The following is a 20515-nucleotide window of genomic DNA, read 5'->3' as shown; positions in this document are numbered from 1 at the left end:
TCGGATATAATTGACACTGACGAAACAAAAAAACCCAGAGGGACACATCGCTCGTCTTCGTGGTGTTTGATTCAGCAGCATGAAAGCATCGTGCTCTTCTGCCCCGGCTGCAACGATTTGCATAAATGATCTCCACAGGTTCAAAACAACAATTAACTTAAGGACTGAAAAACAAACCAGTATCATGTTTCCAGGGTAAAGATTAATCTCTGGGATTTGAAACGTGATTCCTGAAATGTTGTCTGCCTCTGAGTCCCGCTGTGCTTAAAGAGCATTTAATAGCTATTTGAGAAAAAGAGCACCATAACAAAAAGCTAGAGAGCGATTATAGAGAAAAACGTTTTTTTTGTACTCGAAAACGATATTAAAACAATTATTAAAATGCGTTTCAATCAACAAGCCTTCATCACAGCAAACTGTCTGCTCTGACTTAGATCGTCTGTTTCCTTTTGCCTGCAGTTTAAGGTTATCATTAATGGTGGAAAAAGTTTGTGCACATAATCCAAAGTGCATTATTCAACTTGATGCTTACACCCATTGGATCAGTCACCTAATAAATGGTTTCATCTCTAGACAGCATAACAAATGCAATGGCTACTTAGGAACTTATTATTTTGTGTCTGTTTTTGGAGAATGCAGTTAATATCGGGTGACGAATGCGAGAGGCTGAGGATCTTTGAGAATTTATGCAACATATTGGGTGATTTAAATAAACCAGAGTGGACAAAAACCACAACCTCTTAGGCAGAACAAATTAAAAACGACCTTTAAAGTAAAACAACAACTTCCTTTGAACCAGGACGAGTGGACCTGCTGTTAGGCGTACCCAAACCGATGAAGTCATTACCTGGTTTTTAAGAACATGAAGGTCCATCATCTGAATCTGATCTAGTCTAAATCCTGCACTGCAGTGGATGTTCAAAGTATTGCCTCTTGGATGTAATTAACCAAATAATTTGCTTTATTGAACATATAAGATGCCTTCACACAGGTAATAAAAACAGACAACTGATATGCTTGAAATGAAAAAAGAAAAACCCACATTTTATTGCACTTAAGTTATAAGAAAATAAAATTCTAAGTGAATCAAACAAATACACAATCCCTTTAAGGTTTTTTCTGTCTGTTTTCTTTTTTGCCAGGCAGTTTACATGAACTGAAAAAATAAAACACCTGCAACAAATCTGATTTCTCAAACCAGATCATAAATTAAAACAGATGGAGAAAACAACGAGAGGAGATAGAGCAAGATTGTTTTCTTTTTTAATATACAGTGTTATACCACTTTCACAGTTCAGCTTGAGTTGTGACTCTTGGAGATTGAGACGATTTTTCGTTTGGCTACAATGTTTCCGTTTGTTGCCTTTTGTGTTTTTATTTTCCCCCACTGAGAATCCTGGAGGTGGTGATTTTATCTGCAACACATGTAACACTTAGACTCCTGGCAGCTCCACCTCTCAGCGGAGCTCGTGACGGTCTCCTCCGTTGCTTCAGACACCTTTGAATGAACAACACTCACGCACGGATACGGACAGGTCTCTCATTCACGTGTTAAAATCGATGCTAGTTTTTTTCTTTGCCAGTCCACACATCTTTTGTACATTTCCCCAGAGACCAGGCTGAAAGAGCGTTGTCCCAAGGAATGTGTTTACAAGTTGCCCGTTAACACGCTAACACACACACTCATGCACGCACGCACACGCACCAACAGTGTACATCCCCTTGGTTTCCTCTCTGCGGGCATCCCGTCAGAATCTGTCCGACACGCACGCTCCCTCCGCTCAGCCTCGTAGAGGCACGTTTGGCTCAAGTGGCAAAAAACAAACAAAACAAAAATGTCGGATGTTATCTTTTGTGATCTTTTGTTTCTTTAAGTCCAAACATATAAGAGTTCAATTTGGAATTTTGCCTGGGACTAAAACGTCACAGCAAGTAAAAGTTCCATCTCTCTTTTTCTATCTATCTAGCAGCATAAATACAGTTTGGCCACTGGGAGAAAACATTAGAGGGGAAGGGGCTCGGGTCATTAATCCTCAGCGCTTAGAGCTTCACTTCCTGCAGTCACAGCTCTGGCACGAGGGAAACACCCCCACCCCCCCAGACTAAACTCTGGACAGCGTAGGTGTTTGTGGGAGGCAGAGCTCTGAACCAAGGTATGTGGAAAACAGAAAGGAAGAACAAACAACTCGAATAAAAAGAGGAAAAAAAAACAACCTTTGTGACATAATGACAGCAAACCTAAACCGAGTAGGTTTCTAATACTGGGATTTGTTGCTGTTGGCAACCGCAAAGAAAGAAGAAAAAAAACAACATTAAAGAAACCCCTTTCATATGATAAACCAAGCACGTATTGAAATTCACAGTTGTGGTTGTGTAGAAACCGGGTGCAGAGAGAACGGAGTGAGAGACCTGTTTACAGCTCTCTGCAGGTGGAGCTGAGCGGAAATCTACTTTAAAACGTCTCCACCTTCCTCTGCCATCTCCTACAATGACTTCCACTTGGCCGTTTGAGTGTATGTGTGTGTGGGCGCGCACTGATGGGAGGGGGTTGTGAGGTGGGGGGCTTTAAAAAATAATATATCTCTGTACATCTCAAAATCTGTCAGGCTTGAGCGAAACCAAGTCTCTGTGCGAAGCGGACCCCAGACCGAAAGGGTTGAGAGTCACTTCAAAGAGTTCAGTCGTCGTCAGTCGTTCCTTTTCTTCCTTCTCCCAGACCGGAACGCGCCCCATTTCCAGCCGGACCCCCCTCCAGCTCCACCATGTATCGGTGGCAGGGGCTCAGAGCGGGGGCTGAACACGTGTGAGGGGTCAGAGGCTCGGTCAGTAACATTTGCCCAGAGGGGGACGGGGAGATGATGGTGGAGGTCAGCGGTGGTGTTGGTAGATTTGGATGAAGAGTTGTGGCCCTCCTCTCTCTCTCGGCCTCACCTCCCACTCCCTCTCGCGGCTCGCTCTCTTCCCCCCCGCCTCACTTCATGTCCACGTCAAAGTCCAGCACCAGCAGCTTGGTCTCCTCCGTGCCGTTGCGGCTGCCCACCGCACACACCAGCTTGGTGTTGGAGGCCCGGATGCGCCACACCACCCCCCCGCTGCCGCCGCTCTCCAGCGTCACCAGGTTCCTGATGAACTCGCCCGTCTTCAGGTCCCACAGTTTGACCGTGCCGTCGTCCGAACTGGTGATCACAAAGTTCTTGTTGAACTGGAGGCACGTCACGGCGCTCTGGTGCTTGTGGGGGCCTGAAACACAAAGACACGGCGGTTAGAGGGATGGAGAGAGGATTTACATGCATTCTCAATAGAGGAATATATTATGATTTTCTATATTTAGAACCTCAGCTAAATGTTTCCTGCGCTTTCGGTGATGATTAACGGCGGCTATTACTTGAAAATAACAGATTGTTTTCTTCTCCACGATCACGTGTTTTAGTGCATTTTCAATCACACTTTGAGTTTTTTTGAGTCGCCAAAGAGCATCATACATCCTTTTAATGAGTTTGTCATTTGTTTTGGACACTTTAAGCTACGAGAGGCTTTCTACGTCCACTTTTCATCCAGAAAACTGGCCTGGGCTCCTGTAGCTCCTTTTATAATATAATAAAAAAACAGCCATTTGTAGTTAAAGTGGACCTATCATGCTATATTGGAAACATATATTGTAGGGCCATACCTATACAAAACATGTCTGAAGTTTTTTGCTTAAAATACCAAACAGATCAACATTGTAGCCATGCCTCATACTGCTCACACCCCTCTTTTGCAGCCCCGTTAGAAAAACACGGATTTTGGGTACTAGCTTTAAAAAAAAAAAAAAAAAAAAAAAAAGAGGAGGCGGAGCTAATGCCTGATCAGAATTCTACCGGAGATAAAGTTAAATTCTGCTGTGATAAAAGCCATCCTGTTCTAAACCAGATCAAGGATTATTTCTGAAACAGTATGGAGCTCAAATGCTTTTTCTCTTGCGAGTTTATCACAAGGTGAGTTCCTTTTTTAATGTGCTCTCCAGTACAGGTTAGCTCTGAGTGTTAGCGAGGCTTGCTAATGTAAACAAAGACGAGATTAAGTCCAAAACACGTCAGGCATTGTTTCTGATAGCAACTTTCTGTGGGTCTGCCGCCGATTTGTCGTCATGTCGGCAGCAAATCTGTATCCGCTCGTTGTACCCCCGTTTTTAAAAGATGTGGGTACGGAGGAAAAGAGAAAGGGTTTTATTTTCTGACGCTGCGTGAGTTCCCCGACGCACCGGGGACACATATTTATGTATAAAAGACATAGAAAAGTGCATTTTGCATGATAGGTCCCCTTTAAGTACTATAGTGGGTAGAGACGTGGATGTGTGTATTTGAAATGATAATTAGATGAGCCTGTGAGAAGGTGGGAGTTCTCTCAGTTCTCCCGTGTAGTGCAGCGGGCTTCAGGCCTGTCACTGCCAGGGAGGCTAAGCAGCGTCACCCCCGTCTGCTGGCAGCAGGCCACGCTCTGAGTGAAGATGGCGGCTGTTCCTGCCTTCACTGAGGTGACTTTATTTGTGACTGTACGTGTGCAGCCACTTAACATCTCCCGAAGGGCTGGGAAATGATATCTCAATTTAATCAATTAGCACAGAATCAAGCACAGAATCAAGCGCTGGCAAATGAACTACTTTGTGTTGTTTTTAACTTGATGTTGCCATTTCATTTAGACACATACAATTCCTTTACCTAATCATTTGAAGAGAAAATGCATTCCCATACTTTCCATTTCTGCACCAGTTCGTTAAATCCTGTCATTTATCAAGTAACAATGTTGCTCTGCACCCCCCCCCCCCCCCCAACACTCCGCATCACCATAACAAAGGCCCCTCCATCATTACCTCCAGCCTCTTCAGCCGACAGTGACGACCTTGTTTCAGCCCATTGTTTTATCAAAACTCGCTAATGAATCACAGAAATTGTCCGCTGACCTAATTATACGACCTACAAAGTCCCCAGGCCTTCATCCCTTCACTGTAATCACCCCTCTTCACAAGACACACACCCTGATCCCTCCCTCCCTCTCTCTCCAGACTCCCACAGGGGCATCCTTTTGTTGGGTAGGGGTGTGTGTTGGTATTTGTGGGACCAGCACGCACGGCTGTAGTTTTCTAATGAGGGCATTTAGGGGTGGGGCGCTGGTGGCTGCTGCTATTCAGAGAAGGATTTTCAACTTCCTGTGAGGCACCGGTGCCGCTGCTAATGGAGTTTAAACTATTCAAACAGACACAAAGGAGACGAGAGTGTGATCAGGAGCAGGGGGCCACGAGGTGTTGGTTCCCCGTCTGACACACACACACACACACACACACACACACACACACACACACACACACACCACACACACACACACACACACACACACACACACACACACACACACACACACACACACACACACCACACACACACACACACACACACACACACACACACACACACACACACACACACCTAAACTCACCACTTCATGTAACTTGCTAAATAAAAAAACTAGAAACCAATCCACAGTCGACCAATCTGTAACTATAATTTGATAACTGATTTATCCTTAACATGGTTATTTTAATGGAAAATGGCAGAAATTATATTTTCAGTCTCTCAAATATAGAGATTTACAGCTTTTCATTTGTTTTGTTTCCGAAACAGCAGCAAATTCCATCACAAGTAAATGCAGCATAACATCGCCCCCTCATCTGTTCACAGCCCTGTAATGAGCATTCTTGTCAGATTCATCACAAGCGTACTAGATAACCCGCTCCTGCTGAACACATTGAAAAAAACTATTATTGTGTCTTGGTTTCAACCATTTTAACCTTTCCGCAGTGAAACAGTTAATGAGTTACTTAATGAGGACGGAGGGCAAATAAGCTCTACTTTACTTCCAGCTAAGATAGAAAATGTATTTTAGGCCCCCGATGTTAAACATTCGGAGGCCTTTACATACACAATTACACTTATTTTGCCACATTCATTGTGTGAAATAGACAAAACCTTGGATTTGTGAGAAACTTTGCACTTTTCTAGCCACGCTAAACATGGCTGATGTAACATCCTGGGGGGGGCAGACTCACCTTGCAGGGTCTGCAGGCACTGGCCCGTCTTGATGTCCCAGATCTTAACAGTGGAGTCTGCGTTGCCTGAGACCAGGATGTTGTCTTTGAGCTCCATGCCGCTGGTGAGGGACTGATGTCCCGTTAGTGTGTGGATGCAGTTCCCCGTCTCCACGTCCCAGACCCTTATGGACGTGTCTAAAGAGCCGCTCACCACGTGGATCCCATCAAACTACAATAAAGAGGAGACAAGTTCAATCTTTATCCCTAAAAGCACGCTGAATGTTTTTTAACTCTCGCTTTAGCTGCATCTACCTACACAGCATTCTTCTTTCCTATTAACAAACTTAAGATTAAAGTCATTGAAATGAATTGTATTGATCTGTGAGCTTCGTGTCCAATAGTAGAGCATCAACACTTTTACAGCCTAACGATGCGGCGGGATACAGAAAGCAATCTCTCTGAGCAGTAAACTGCCTCCTCTCTAAAGGGCGATGGCACACACTGAAAGTGCAGCGTAATCACACAGAGTGGGTGAGAGGACATTTAGAGGACACCGGGGGATGCGTTTTAAAACCACCACAGACACACCCACACGTTTAGACAGGATGCATTCAATCTTTCAAATCAGTATAAGAACATAAGCAAGATGGAGATAGAAATGGATTAGATTAGATTGACGTCATGGCCGTTAGTGTGCCACTTGGGCAAAGCAACTAACTGAGCACAAAAGGGAAGTATTTCAAATCAGTTCAGTTAGGGGTGCGACGGGTTCTAAAACCAATGTCCACGCTCTGGTGTCACTGCTCCTTTCTCTGCAGCTCAACTTTAATGGTGCAACCCTTTTTTTAAATCAAATTACTCCTTTTAAGTTGCTACTTTTTAAAGCCTGTGGAAGAACTTTACATACAAATTGGATTTAGGAATAGCTGGTGCAACTCAAGCCTGCTGTATGTCCTAATGCAGAAAGTAAAGGTTCAACCTTGAAATGAATATAAGAACTAACTTTGTCAAGCTGAACCACATTTTAATCGCAAGCAAGACTGGGCTTTTTTAAGTAGGTGGGCTTAAAGAGACGATAAAGATGCGAGTTAGACAGAGAGGGAAAAGGGTATGCTCAGACAGAGGGTATGAGAAATTATTTATAACAAAAGAACACGTAAATATGTTCAAGTAGAAATGCAAAATATCGAACTAAACCCGAGCAAAACATGTCACCGTTTTATGTAAAAATGCGGAAAACAACAGCCAGAGTATGTTTAGCCCCTCCACCGACTGTGTGTGTGTGTGTGTGTGTGTGTGTGTGTGCTCACCTGTAAGGAGTACACTCTGTTGGTGTGGCCCTGCAGCGTGTGGAGGCAGGTCTCCGTCTCGGGGTCCCACACTTTGACCATGAAGTCGTAGGCACCGCTGACCACCCGCCGCCCGTCGTACTGCACGCAGCGCACCGCCGCCACGTGGCCCATGAGGACGTGTAAACACTGACCGGTCTCAATGTCCCAGACGCGCAGCGTGGCGTCACGAGAGCCACTGACCACCCTGAGAGGAGCCAGAGAGCGGGAGTCAGGTGACTGTGGTTAAACACTAAAAACATTAAGAGACAGTCAGGGCAATGGGGCTGGGTGCGACAACAAAGGGTTAAAACTATCCTTAAGTCTTCACCTTCATTATGTTACATATTCTTTAGGATGACATTCATAATCTTCACGAAACGTCCATTCATACCGTGTCAGTGGCTTTGACAGAATAATGAGGAGGGTATGGACACTTTCTTTCACTTTCTGTCACAGAGTAACCTACGGCGTCACATTCATGTTCATACTTGAAGGTACAATAACACCCATTTAACTCAAACAGCCGCCCTGCAGCAGCTTCTGCACCCAGGGTGGAAACACAGAGGATATATTATGGGTGATAGAAAGGGAAACTCCCTTTGGGGAAGATTGTTACTGAAGGATCACTTTTTTTCTTTTTTTAATATTATGACTAGAGGGAGAGTTCGTACCAAGGAAAGGTTGTTTCGTTTTTTTACGAGAGAAAAATTAAACATTCAAATCTGGTCGCTTTATCTCCGTCAGAGACAGACAATCCTCCAGAATGATCTCTTTAAAAAACACACTGTAATACACACAGAACATACTCTTTGCTTTTTTAAAGCCTCACGGCGCTGCATAGATGGAAACCTTCAACATGTTGTTCACTGTCCGCCTGCAGCTCAGTGAGTAATCAAATGCTACACAAAAACCTCGGTGGCCCTAAGGCGGAAAGAGCACTGAGTCTCCGGAGTGTAACGCAGAGAGAAAGAGTGAGCAGCGCTTCACTTAAGACGTCTCGCAGGGTCTATTGAATCACTAGGAGGCCACAGGCTCACTTTCATAGATACTGTCCTCTCACTGAGATGCTCTTTTCCTCCGTGGGTCGCTGTTAGATCAGGGCGTGTTTCTAAGTAAAGGATCAGTCTGAATGCTTTCAAGCTTTCTTTCTGAAAGTTAGAAGACTGTTGTTCTTAGACAAATAAAAACAAGATATGTGTTATTTTGTGAGCTTAGGAAATGTTTCTCTTGTACAGTTAGTCTGGCTATTTCCCTTTGCTTACGGCTTTTTCGCTAAGCTACACTTACTGTTTTTGTAGCAACAGCTTCAGGTTCACTGTACAGACATGAGTGATACTGTGTATCCAACGATTAACTGGTAAGTGAGGGAATAAGCAGATTTTGCTAAATATAATAACTTTTTACCAATAAGTATTTAAGATGTGATTGTTTGCTTCTAAATTGTTTGTAAAGCTAACTGAGTAGCATATTTAATAGATTTATTTAAGGCTGCAACTTAGCAATCATTTTCATAACCTTATTATTTTCTCAGTTAACTGATCATTCGCTTGGTTCAGAAAAAAGGGAATAATCAACATTTCCTGAAGCTCATATTGACATCCTGAACTGCTTGTTCTGCGTGACCAAGAGGAACAACTATTATTACTATATATTATATTAAATATTTGGTTTAACGTCACATAAAATAATAAGGGCAGCAAATCCCCACACACTTGAGAAGCTGGAACTAGGGGATGTTAAGAATTTTGGTTTGAAAAAATCTATTATCAAAAGATTAAACTGAATATTTAGCTGATTACCGTACTTTTCGGACTATAAGCCGCGACTTTTTTCCCCATTTTTATTGTACAGCTAACGGCCACTAGGGAACCTCCTAAATCTATGGATTTTACAGGTACAATTAACCACCTTTAACTCTATGGGCTCTATGACCAGTCCGCGCCCGCCACCTTTAAGCTCCAGCAGGAAAAGCTGGAGGCCGGAAAAAAGTGAGACAGGTAGCGCGCCAAAGTAAAAGTGGAACCGAGAGACAGAACGAGAGCAAGACAGACGGACAATTTAGCTGCTGCGGCTTATATGCAGGTGCGCTTTATAGTCCGGAAAGTCCCGGTAACTCATCAATTAATCAACTTATTGTTTCAGCTCTATATCCGTTGGCTGCAAAACACTCCAAAGGTCCACATGTTTAAGTCAGTTACATGCATGGCTGAACAATGAGAGGGCTCCATACCTTTTCTCATGTAGGTGCATGCAGCGCACGGTTGAGGTATGCCCATAGAGGGTGTGGATACATTCTCCTGTCTCTGCGTTCCAGACCTTGAGCGTGCGATCAGTGGAGCCGCTGATAATAATGTTGTCTCGCATCTGGGATGACCACACGCCCCCGGTGTGACCCACCAACGTGCGCAAACACTGCGGAAATAAAGAGAACGAGTCTTGATCAGCATGTTTCCCCCTGCTAACACAGGGGGGGGGGATGTTAGAACAGTTAAGTTTCAAAGACATTCAGGGTCCTTTCATTCATACATTTCACATTCGACTTTAAAAATGTGTTAAGTCACATTTGCATATTTCCCCCGGTGTGACCTCCATTTGCCTTCGGGGAAATAAAGACAAGTGAAATGAAATGTATTTGACCTTTTCGGTGGGAAAGAGGAACGCAGCCGATGAATACCTGCTGCTGCGGTGCTGGCACAAAATCTCCCCGTGAGCTTTTATAATTGCTTTTACTTATCTGTCTGAGAGCGGACGATTTTCTCTCTTTGCAGAACCGTTTGACAAAACTCTTCAAATATTAAAGAAATAAATGCGTCCATTCATCGTCATTAGGGACGGTAGATTAGCTATTGATTACAGCAGTTATGGAAATCTGATCTATTGAATTTGCGTCTCCACATTTTCTAATTTATCTTCAAATGTAATTAATCGAAATGAATTCAATCAAATTCTTTGGAGAGAAGAGGGGAGCTGTGGACGTGGTGATGTCAGGTTCAGAGTGAGCGTGTCCATGAAGTGTTGGACATGTGACCCCCTGACTGCAGCTGATAAGCCGCGGAGCAGTGAATGGCGGAGTGAGGTTTTACTGCAGCGAGTGAGAGAGGAAGACGATGCTGAGGCCCGTCTCCTCCTCTCTGTCCTGTGATAAAGAGAATCACTTCATTAACTGAGGGCCAAAGTGGCATGACCCGACAATCAACCTCACTCATCAACCACCTTGATCCTTTCTCTTAGCGTCATGCCGCAGTGAGAGTAATGATACTGCAGCTGCAAAAACATCTGGCCAGATGTGTGAATAATCGGACTGTGCAATGTGCATTTTGATCTACATTTGTGATATTAGCTTTTCTTCTGCAACACTAAACCACAAGCCTGCAGTGTATTGCATTCCTACTCTCAAGGACGCAACATTCTTCTCCTAAATTGAAGCCAGTGGTCGAAGTCTCAGCGAGTGATTAGAGCTCCTCCAACACGGCGTGGGAACAGAGAAAAACCCGCAAAGAAGGGCTTACGAGTGTTTACCGCTCTAAGAAACAAACATCAAATGAGGCTGTCCCTGAGAGGAAAAGGAAAATTTGCAATCTTTTTTAATTAACCTTTTTTTTAAACCCATGAGGGTTGTCCAACAATGCTTAACATTTGCATGATATAATGCGGTTACGTTAAAGACGGTGGGAGAGAAGTCCAGTGTTTGGGCCAATACTGTGGTTTCATCTTTGTATTGAAAAGCTCTTGTGTTCTCTGCCTCAGAAGGAAAATCAGAAGCTGATGGTTTGCAAAGATTCAAAAGGAACTAGCTCGGGTCAATCCATCACATAATGAGTCATGTTGCGTGATTTAAAGATCATGCAGGCTACAGCTGAATTCATGTCAGTTCATAGGACGACCCACATGTTACTTTTTCAAAGGACAGAGAAAGATCTCAGGTGTTGAAGTATTTCTACCCAGAACTTGTAAGATAAATAGTTTCTGCGTGGCTGAAAGCAGTCGTGTATTCAACACAGCTCCAAAGTAGAGCTGTACATAAATCTAGATCAAGTTTGAAACGCCCACCGCATCATTGGCGATTGCGGATAAATGGTTTAGCCGGTAAACTAAAAATCTTTAAGTTTGAAACGAGACATTTGAGGACGTAATCTTAGGCTTTTGGAATCCCTGATTGACATTTTCCTACATTTCATTGTGTAAACTAATCGAGATAAATTAAATGAAAATAACCTTTGGAAGCAGCCTTGTTTGACAATTTAAGTCGTTATTTCCTCATCTCTAATCCTCTAAAAACTATTTCCTCTTCAGTTCACATCTCCAAACGCAATCTCTTATCTCCGTTAGTGAAAGCGGAGAGATAAACGGGGTCTCCGTGCAGATGAAGCACGTGGCCGAGGAGATCTCTCTCTGGGTCTGACAGCAGTCCACAGGTCGGCCATCTTAGATCTGCTGACAGGCGCCACCAGGGACTCCTCTGTTAACCAGCAGCCCCCTTTCAAGTGAGGAGCTGTGAGCGGCTCTTTGTGGAAGATTGACATCTTCCACTGAAGCTGGAGGACGCGCAGAGACAAAGGTCCATCAGGTAGAGACAGAGCGCCTTCAAGTGACGTCGAGGCAACCGCTGATCCAGCAGGAAAACAAGCTCCTCCAGATTCCTCCAGACTGCAAACCTGAAGTGCACATGCAGGCTCCAACAGATTCATGAGATGTCACTGTAATGTCATACTCATCGTGTTTGTTCAGCCTCTGATGCAATGCTCTCACCGCAATCAAATCCCCATTGTCTCACCTGATCGCTAAGCAACGGCCCGGTGCTTTCAGAGGGGTGGAAGCATTTACACACAATGTGCTCCAACAATAAATCAGATTGAGTCACCGCAAGGGGCTCAACTCACTGGGTTAAATGTGACCAAATAAAAACTGCCTGCAAAGACGAACCATTAGACGATATGTTGGAGATTTGGCAATTGGTGGAAATGTATAACATTAAGCCACGTTCATGCAAATAACCCAATCAGTAAGATAGGACACTTTGCTTGCTGTAGGCATGATTCACTCGGAATTCTTTTAAAACAAGAAATGGTCTTCACTCGAGAATTGATACAAATCTGTTGGACAATCTTGCCTCAATGATATCTGATGCAGTGTTTCGAGATGTGTTGGGGTTACTGTGAGAAACACGAGAACACATTTAGATGGTGCTCAGTGAGGCAGCAGCTCTCGACTCGCCCAAATGTTCCCATCACGGAGGGAATCTCTTTGATCGCTCTAAATTGAACAGTGTTTGAGGAAAAGCAGCACAAGAGGCCGAGAAGACGTGATTACGCTGCTCTACTTCTACCACAAATAGTCTGCGCTGTGACCAATTCCTTTTCCCATCCCATCGCTTTAAATCCTCCACCTGCAGAGCAAGAAGCTTTCTCTCTGTAGGAAGAAGAACATAAGTAACTGCTGATCTCTGGGAGTATGAGCCAATTTAACCTTGTAATCTAAAATCCGCCCAACTTATTATTGCTTCGACTACTTTCTGATGAAGAATCAACGACCCTTAATCAAATGAACCATCTCGTCAGAGCAAGAAGAAAAGAAAAGAGAACCAGATCTCCAGTCTAATGGCTCCAGGTTTCAAAAGCAAAGCTTTTAAAGACTAACGTCAGAGTTCTTCATCTCCGTTGATCACCTGCTATCTCTTATTAATCCAATACTGCGTCAGACCTGAGTTCTGTGTTAGAGGCTGAGCCATGGAAGACTACCTGGAGCTTTGTCTGAAGATGGAGGATTAATCTAAGAGGTAAAAGACGGGGGAAAGTGAAAGAAAACACTTTTAAAAAGTAAGATTATGGAGTTGAAATGTAAAGGACAAGATGAATGGATATTGGCTGTAGACTGGGAGCCACAAGATAAGCTCTTCCAAGAAACACGCAACACCGCTGCTAGCCACTTTACAGGCCGGAACAGGTCTGGACAAACTGGGGATCAGGAAAACGTAACAATCGAGCCTAAAATACAATGGCAGAGACTATAGGAGAGGTTGACAAAGAAGGAGAAGCAAATGCAGTTGCTGGTAGTCCCATGGATTCTTATATTCTACAGTTTTCCTGGCAACAGCCACTTCACCCGAAATGGCCGCAGAGGCTTAATTGGCCGTTCCTCTCCATCTCTCTCTGGAGACGAGAGCTAAGGAAGCAAAGAGATGAAATCCTCGGAGGGGGTTGTGCTCTGCACACAGCACCCAAACAGAGAAAGGATTTAGACTCATCTCTTCTCCATGAGTAATGTAAACACACACATCTGAGGCGGATTAGTGTGGTAGAAACCTCAGACAATAAACTGAGCGTGTGTGACGTGGGTCTGCATGCAGGGTGGTTCACAAACAGCATCAGAGCGAGGCTGATGGAGATGTGAGTCACCGCAGACGCTCGCCACCGACATGCTGAAGCTGCAGCTCCACCACCTGTCGTCCAGATGTGGATCTGTAGGGGAGGGAGAGCAGAATCGTGCTCCATGCCTATCCCATGACCTTGACTCGGATCTGTTCGGATCTACAAACGCCGTGACTGATATGCATGAAATCACCAGTTGGCTCAAAGGAAACTTTCCTATCTGTTGGACTGAGTCTTTAAAGCAAAGAAAAGCTCTCCGATCTATTGTGCTCGACAGAAAGAGAAACCTACTGCAGTGTGATCATGCAGAACATCTTCTATAGAGACTTTCTTACATTTTTCATAGCCAAAGATTATCTCTATTATCCGCTCAGTTAAAGTGAAGCGATTAGAGGGGAATTATTTCAGTGAGAGAAGCTTTTTTTGACAATGGAGTCATGAAGGTGCTGTGATTCACAACAATCGGTGAACCTCTCTCCAACCCGACCACTGCTTTTCTTTTTAATACACGCAGCAGCCAAAGCCTGTGTGGCTGCAGCGGCCCCAGCTATGAATACCAACACCTCGAACGGACATGTGCTGTGTAACAAGTCTGCAAAACGGCCAAATGTAATGCAGATCCAGAGAGGATGTGTTCATGTGACGGCGGAAATGATTATAATAATTAACCATCAGGTTAGTAGGAGCTGAACAGATGTATTTAAGTTAAAAAATATGTATTTGTTACGGTTTCAAAATCTCCTTTCTGACAGTTAACTGAACATCTTTGAATTTTAGGACATCCTCTTCAGTTTTGGGAGACAGCTAAGAAGATTTTTCTGATACCTTATGGACCAAAAATCGAATCCATTAATTGAGAAAACCTTATGTTCAGCCTTAGTATCAAATACAACATTTTTCATGTATGGTTATAAGTAGAACATACTTATACCTAAGATAATTTTGCAAAAGTAAGACGATGTCTCCTTTACTTCCAAATCAACAAGTCTGAAAAATGAATGAAGTTAATTAAACTGCAACTAGATGTCTTCAGGGCATTAATGTCTGAGAGCAGCGCAGGGGAAAAGGGAGCCATTAAGACGCAAAGAAAGAACAACAGGAAGTAGAAAAGCACCCTTACCTTTCCCGTGATGGCCGACCACACTTTGAGCGTGTTGTCGTCCGAGCCGCTGACGATGCGGTTGCCACAGAACTGCAGGCAGGTGATCACGTGGTCGTCGTGACCTTTCAGCACCTTCAGGTGGGACAGGGAGACAAAGAGAGACGTGAGAGTGAGAAGGACACGGAGGACGGGGGGGGATGCAGGATGACACAGCACGAACTGAGACTGACAATGACACGACGCTGGTGCTTTGAACATCAAAGAGGAGATAAGAGGGACATGCCATCAAGTGCTGCAGGTGTAAAACAGTGTGTGTGTGTGTGTGTGTGTGTGTGTGTGTTATACTGGGTCACAGGACTGCTAGCTCAGCACATTACAGAGCACACTTCTTATGCATATGAGTATGAAGAGCACACTAACGGATTTACATCAGCGGTGGCCCAACACGACCCGGCTGTTTCTAGAAGAGCACGAGGCACATCAAGGAGCCGCTCTAGCATGCAGGTCAGGCTTTAAGTGAAACTTCTCAACGGGCAAAAGACAAATGAAGTCTTTATACTGAAGGACAGATATCAATCCTGTGTTGCAGCTCAATCTTTCAACATCAAATACTGCAGAGACCTGGCCTATCAGCAGCTTTCCACCAACCCCGGTGACTCGAGGCCATTTCATATCAGATCTCTGTGGAGTTCGGAGGGAAAGCTACCTTGGGTGATTTGAGGTCCCCTCTCCTCCAGTTGGTGTCTATTCTGTGCTGCCTGATGTAGGCACTCTTCCAGGGGCTGTGGGTGAAGCCAGGCTTGACGATTTTCCTCTTCTTAAGGGGCAGAGGCTCATCGATGCCTGTGAGGACAGAGGGGGAAACAGATTGGGCTCGATTCACCTCTTAATGTTTATTTTAAAAACCGGTACAACCACATCTTTAGGTGTCGCTTCACAGCGGAAGCGCCAGACTGCCCCGCCGGGCGCCTGCATGTCGTCTGTCTGCAGCTGTTGCAAAGACTGGAGACTCACCTTCCTCCCTGCATTTCTCCCTCCACAGCAGGTTGTCTTCTGCCAGGATGCGCCAGTAGCGACACGTCTGGGCCGCTTGGAGGAGATCCTTCGGTTCCAGGAACGACAGCACATACAAAGCCAGCTGTTGACAGAAGAGGGCGAGGAATATGAGAGGTGTAAATGGAAAAGAAGATACAAAAAGGAGCCATTATGCGCTGCTGCGGGCGTATACAGCAGTGAACGCCGCACAGAAGAGGTCTTTCAATTTGCAGTAACCAAATCACAGTAACAATAAGGAGCAGCTGAGAAAACACACTCGCCGAACAAACTGTGTGTGTCCACAATATTAACAGCGTGAATCTAACTGACAGCGGTAGACAATGGTGTGGCCATGTAATTGAATTCCCATTTCCATTAAAGCTTAGAAATACACAATAGGAGAGCACAGTGATGGTATTGATGCCAGGGCTACAGTTCGTTAAGCCAAAGCGCCATCACATATACAAACCCTGCTATAATGAGCAGAGATCTGGACCCCTGAGAAATAGAAAACCCCCACTATATTCTGTTGGGTTTTTCAGACCTATTCAAACAGGACTGTATTCGGACAAAGGTCTGATCCCACTGTCTGTAGCTACGAAACAAAGCAGAGGATAAACCATGGCTCATAAAAAGACTAGGATTATGGGTTTATTTTGTAGGATAAGGTATAACTCGTTATGCAAATATTGTCCTTTTATTGTATTACAATAATCCAAAATGATAACGAACCACTGCACGCTGTGTGAAGAATTCAGGAGCCGTGTCATAGACACCAGGATGACCAGGGGCCGGTTTCACAAAGGCATTTTGGACCAGTTAGTAACGTTAAGTCCTCATTGTTGCCCTTTCGACTGAACAATTAATCGTGTGTAATTCCTCAAAGCCTGAAGTGAAGTATAATAGCTGGTTTAATTCAAAAATAAATCTAATAATATTCTGTTAGTGTAATTTAAGACGTGGTCTCTCTCTCCTCATCTCCTCACGTTTGAGAAGCTGGAACCAGATCATTGGTTGGAAAATGTTGTTGCCACATGCAAAAATAAATAATATTCATCAACATTTTTTCTTGATGAATGAGTTCTTGTCATGCTATTTGTTGAATAGTCCCGGTGAGGTATTCCTGTAAATGTTGAATTCTTGAAGATGTCAAATATTTCACCGTGGAGGGAACAGAGCTGAGAAGTTTCAAAGTGTTGCTCAGTCAGCCGTGATTTTTCATTTTGGTAATTTACCCAGAATACAGTGCAAATTAGTCCAGTTGTCTATACAGAACTTAACAGCCGTGTGCAACTAATGAATTTAGATAATCTATCTGAAAATAAGGCCAGATTCAAGTCATGGTCAATGTTTACCTTGCTAAACATTAGCCCCTGATCTGTATCTCTCTGAAAGTTGGTAGATTTAGAGTGGTTTCCTTGTTGGATCCGACTTCTTGCAGTTCACAACTTCTTTGACAACATTTTAAAGAAGCTTTCATGCAGTTTTGTCTATTTGCTGCACATTTTCCGGTATAAAAGTTTAATTTAAGGGTTATTTAAAATCTTATGGTCCAGACAAGACCCACAAACCTTGACACGCCTAAAAATCACGCGAAAGCTCGTCTAAGCCAGTAGTCAAGACTCTGGATATATGAAAAGTTTTATGAATGGACCCAGAGCCTCCGGTGATTGCTTTTTGAGCCCCGACACACACCGCCTTCGGCTGATTCTCTTCATGCTTTCAATTTCAACTGCATCTGTAATGCAGCCGCAGGGATTGTCCTGTTAAAATGACTTGACAAACCCCCTCAATATATCTGCAGCAGCTCAGGCAGAGAGGACAGGCAGAACTATCAGAGGCCGTCAGAGGGACCAAATGAAAAGAGAGGGCTCGTGTCCTGGTGAAAACACACATGACCATGTTGTTTATTTGGCTTTAGAGCCGGAGGTGCTGACACCTTGAAGTCTTGCATCCTGTTGCCTCACTCTTTATGCTCTCACCCCCTTCCTTTCATCACAACACCTGCCAGAGAGACAGGAGGCGAGGTTTGAAGCATTTGATCAGCGACACCAGATACGATGGATTGAGGCTGTTCTGTGAGCGCCCCTCATGTGATGTTATCGTCACTGTGGCACTTTGGGGTTGTTTGTATTGTCAGTTATGATGCGGAGGAAAAACAGACGCCTTGCTGTGATGTTGTTTGTTACTCTGAAGGATGCCTGCGACGGAGTTAGGGCTGGAGAGAAAACCTTGTCTCTGTCACATATTGTACATTAAAACAATGTCTACCACGAGGGATCCCCGCAGGACTCTGTTTAGGAGGAGATGACGTTGTGTACTGATAAGGGAGACAGGGATCCAGGGACTCACCTCTTTGGGCAGCAGGGAGATGAAGTCTCGCTGAAACTGCGGCTCGATCACCTGCATCATATGCTTGACTTGTGTGGGCTCACAGCTGTCAATCAACTCATCCAGCGCCAGCAGCTTCTCGGGGCCAGTCCAGCTCTGCGACACAGAGGAACTGGGTTTAACAAAAAGGTCACATCCGAGATAATATACAGTAAACAACATCCAGGTACCTGTTTGTTTACAATATCAATTTCTTACTCTCTTCGTGGTAACAAAAATAATTCCAAACTTTTAATTGCCTCTCCCCAATATCAAAGTATACTGAACGCCCTTTATCAAGGCTACAAATAATAATATGTCAGATTCCTTAATTATCCAGTTTACCATTGGCATGAGAGTTTGGACAGCAATGCATTTTTCTGCTTGCAATTTAAATACACCCTGTTCACTTATTTTAATCACAATTTCCATCACATTCCTATAATTTATTTCCTTGTATCTAGATGGGTTAAGTGACTTTGTAAAGTCTTTAATGTATACACCAAATCATGTATCACCATACTTTCTACTGTGGTTTATGAGAGTTTCTTTCTCATAGGATATCAGTACGACATTGTTGGCCTTCACAGTCTCCTGCTAGCTTCCATTAGACTGAAGTCTTTACTCTCTGTATTCCCTCTGTACCGTCCACTCCAGAGGTTCTCATAATACAGGGAAACCCATTGTTGGTTATACCAGGTGGTGTTCAGGAGTTTAAGTATTCGCCACACCCAACACAGCTGTAGACTTAAGTGTTAACAGAAAAACATAGCAGCTGATCGCGCCAACTTATAGAGCTCAAAGTAGACGTCCAAGCGTGTCAGCTCTTAACTTGGAAACATATTCGGCCGCGTGCATTGTGTCTGTAACACGTTAATGTTCGCTACGTGCCCTCAGTGGCAGCCACAGTAGCTCCAGGCACCTTCCTATTTCTATCAACAAACACATTAGTGGAACATTTGAACATCAGGAAGCAGGCTACCAACAACAACATCATCATCATCATCAGAGGGGGTTGAGGGGTTATTTCTCCTGCCTTCACATTCAGTCCTTTAACGGCAGCTGATGACTTTGTTGGACCCATCGGTTGTTTCCCTCTGTGCAGCGCAGAAATCTAACAATGATTACAGGCTACGAGGCAGGACGGACAACCTGGCACACGCCAACCACCTGTAATTTGGCCGCTAAAAGCTCCAGCCAGAGGTTCTGCTGGAGGTAATCAGCGGGTTCAGAGACCTCCTCCCTGCTAACGCGACGACCGCGCAACAGCTACTTGTGTTTTACCTCAGTTTTCTGCCATAGATTATTGGCTGTGTTTAAACAACTGCAGGTTCACAATGACCTGAGATGGGATGTTTTACTTTAAACTGTTAGTAAGGCCCCTTGCTTTTGTTTGTTATGTTTTCATAATGCAGTTGGAGAGTGTGGTATTTACTTTGAAATTATTTTTTTTTTTTTAATTAGTAGTTTGTCTATTTGAAAATTACAAGCAATATTTTCAGGAAACTCGGTGTGGTGTGGGCTGAGAAGAACATTTTGGAGCGTATCCAAATCACAAAGAAGATACATGCAATATGTACAACTCAGATTGTTGAATATTTATTTTAATATGTTTTCTTAGAGTTTCCAAGACATTCCCACTCCTGCGTCAGTTACTAGATTCTCACATTTCCAAGAAGTCCTGACAGTAATCCCCTGACAACCGATCGGGACAAAAACCAGGAGGTAACAACTCACCGATGCATTGAGCAACCGTGATGAGCTGCTGAGGCAACGCTTCTGTTCAGACATGCAGGGAGGTGTTAAGTATCTGCTAAAAGAAACTTTTATAGTATCATAAAGATTGAAATCAGGTTTTGTAACTGATAATTGAGCTTTGATTACCGTGAGACACTAAAGAGGCAGTCATTTGACTTTTATACTGCCTGTGCCTCATTAGGAGAACATTATGTGTATTATGTGTTATTTAAACGTCCCTTAAAAGTTTACCAATGTATTGTAACAGTCCAGAACGTTGTGTGATGCCTTTTCAACTTATTAGCCCTCAAACTAGATGCGCTTTAGAGGTGCAAGTAGGCTGATTTAATACCAGAGGATGTAGCCAGGCTAGCTAGAGTCTTTATGCTAAGCTAGTTAGCTGCAGGCTGTAGTTTTATATGTTATGGAGACATTGCAATTTTCTCACTCAAAGGGTGAATTAGTGTATTTACAAATTTAAAAATTCAAACTAATCCTTAAATGT

At 43.8% G+C, this 20515-nt stretch overlaps 1 protein-coding gene across 4 annotated transcripts in view; it reads right to left on the bottom strand.

Annotated features, from left to right (window-relative positions):
* Positions 1-938: 938 nt before the first annotated feature.
* fbxw7 (F-box and WD repeat domain containing 7) overlaps positions 939-20515 on the bottom strand; it is a 141531-nt gene continuing 121954 nt past the window's right edge. For all 4 annotated transcript variants that reach the window (XM_071203460.1, XM_034085944.2, XM_034085951.2 and 1 more), the window contains 8 exons: positions 18256-18390; positions 15883-16006; positions 15575-15711; positions 14887-15000; positions 9629-9810; positions 7378-7603; positions 6086-6296; positions 939-3240 (listed from right to left, as the gene is read on the bottom strand). In XM_071203460.1, coding sequence (XP_071059561.1) covers positions 2972-3240; positions 6086-6296; positions 7378-7603; positions 9629-9810; positions 14887-15000; positions 15575-15711; positions 15883-16006; positions 18256-18390 — 1398 coding nt within the window. In that variant the 3' untranslated portion in view covers positions 939-2971. The remainder of the gene's footprint in view (positions 3241-6085; positions 6297-7377; positions 7604-9628; positions 9811-14886; positions 15001-15574; positions 15712-15882; positions 16007-18255; positions 18391-20515) is intronic.

Source organism: Pseudochaenichthys georgianus, chromosome 1, assembly GCF_902827115.2.
Source record: "Pseudochaenichthys georgianus chromosome 1, fPseGeo1.2, whole genome shotgun sequence".
In the NCBI taxonomy this organism is placed as follows: Eukaryota; Metazoa; Chordata; class Actinopteri; order Perciformes; family Channichthyidae; genus Pseudochaenichthys; species Pseudochaenichthys georgianus.
The sequence above is the reverse complement of the archived record's forward strand: the minus strand, read 5'-3'. Positions and strand labels throughout refer to the sequence as shown.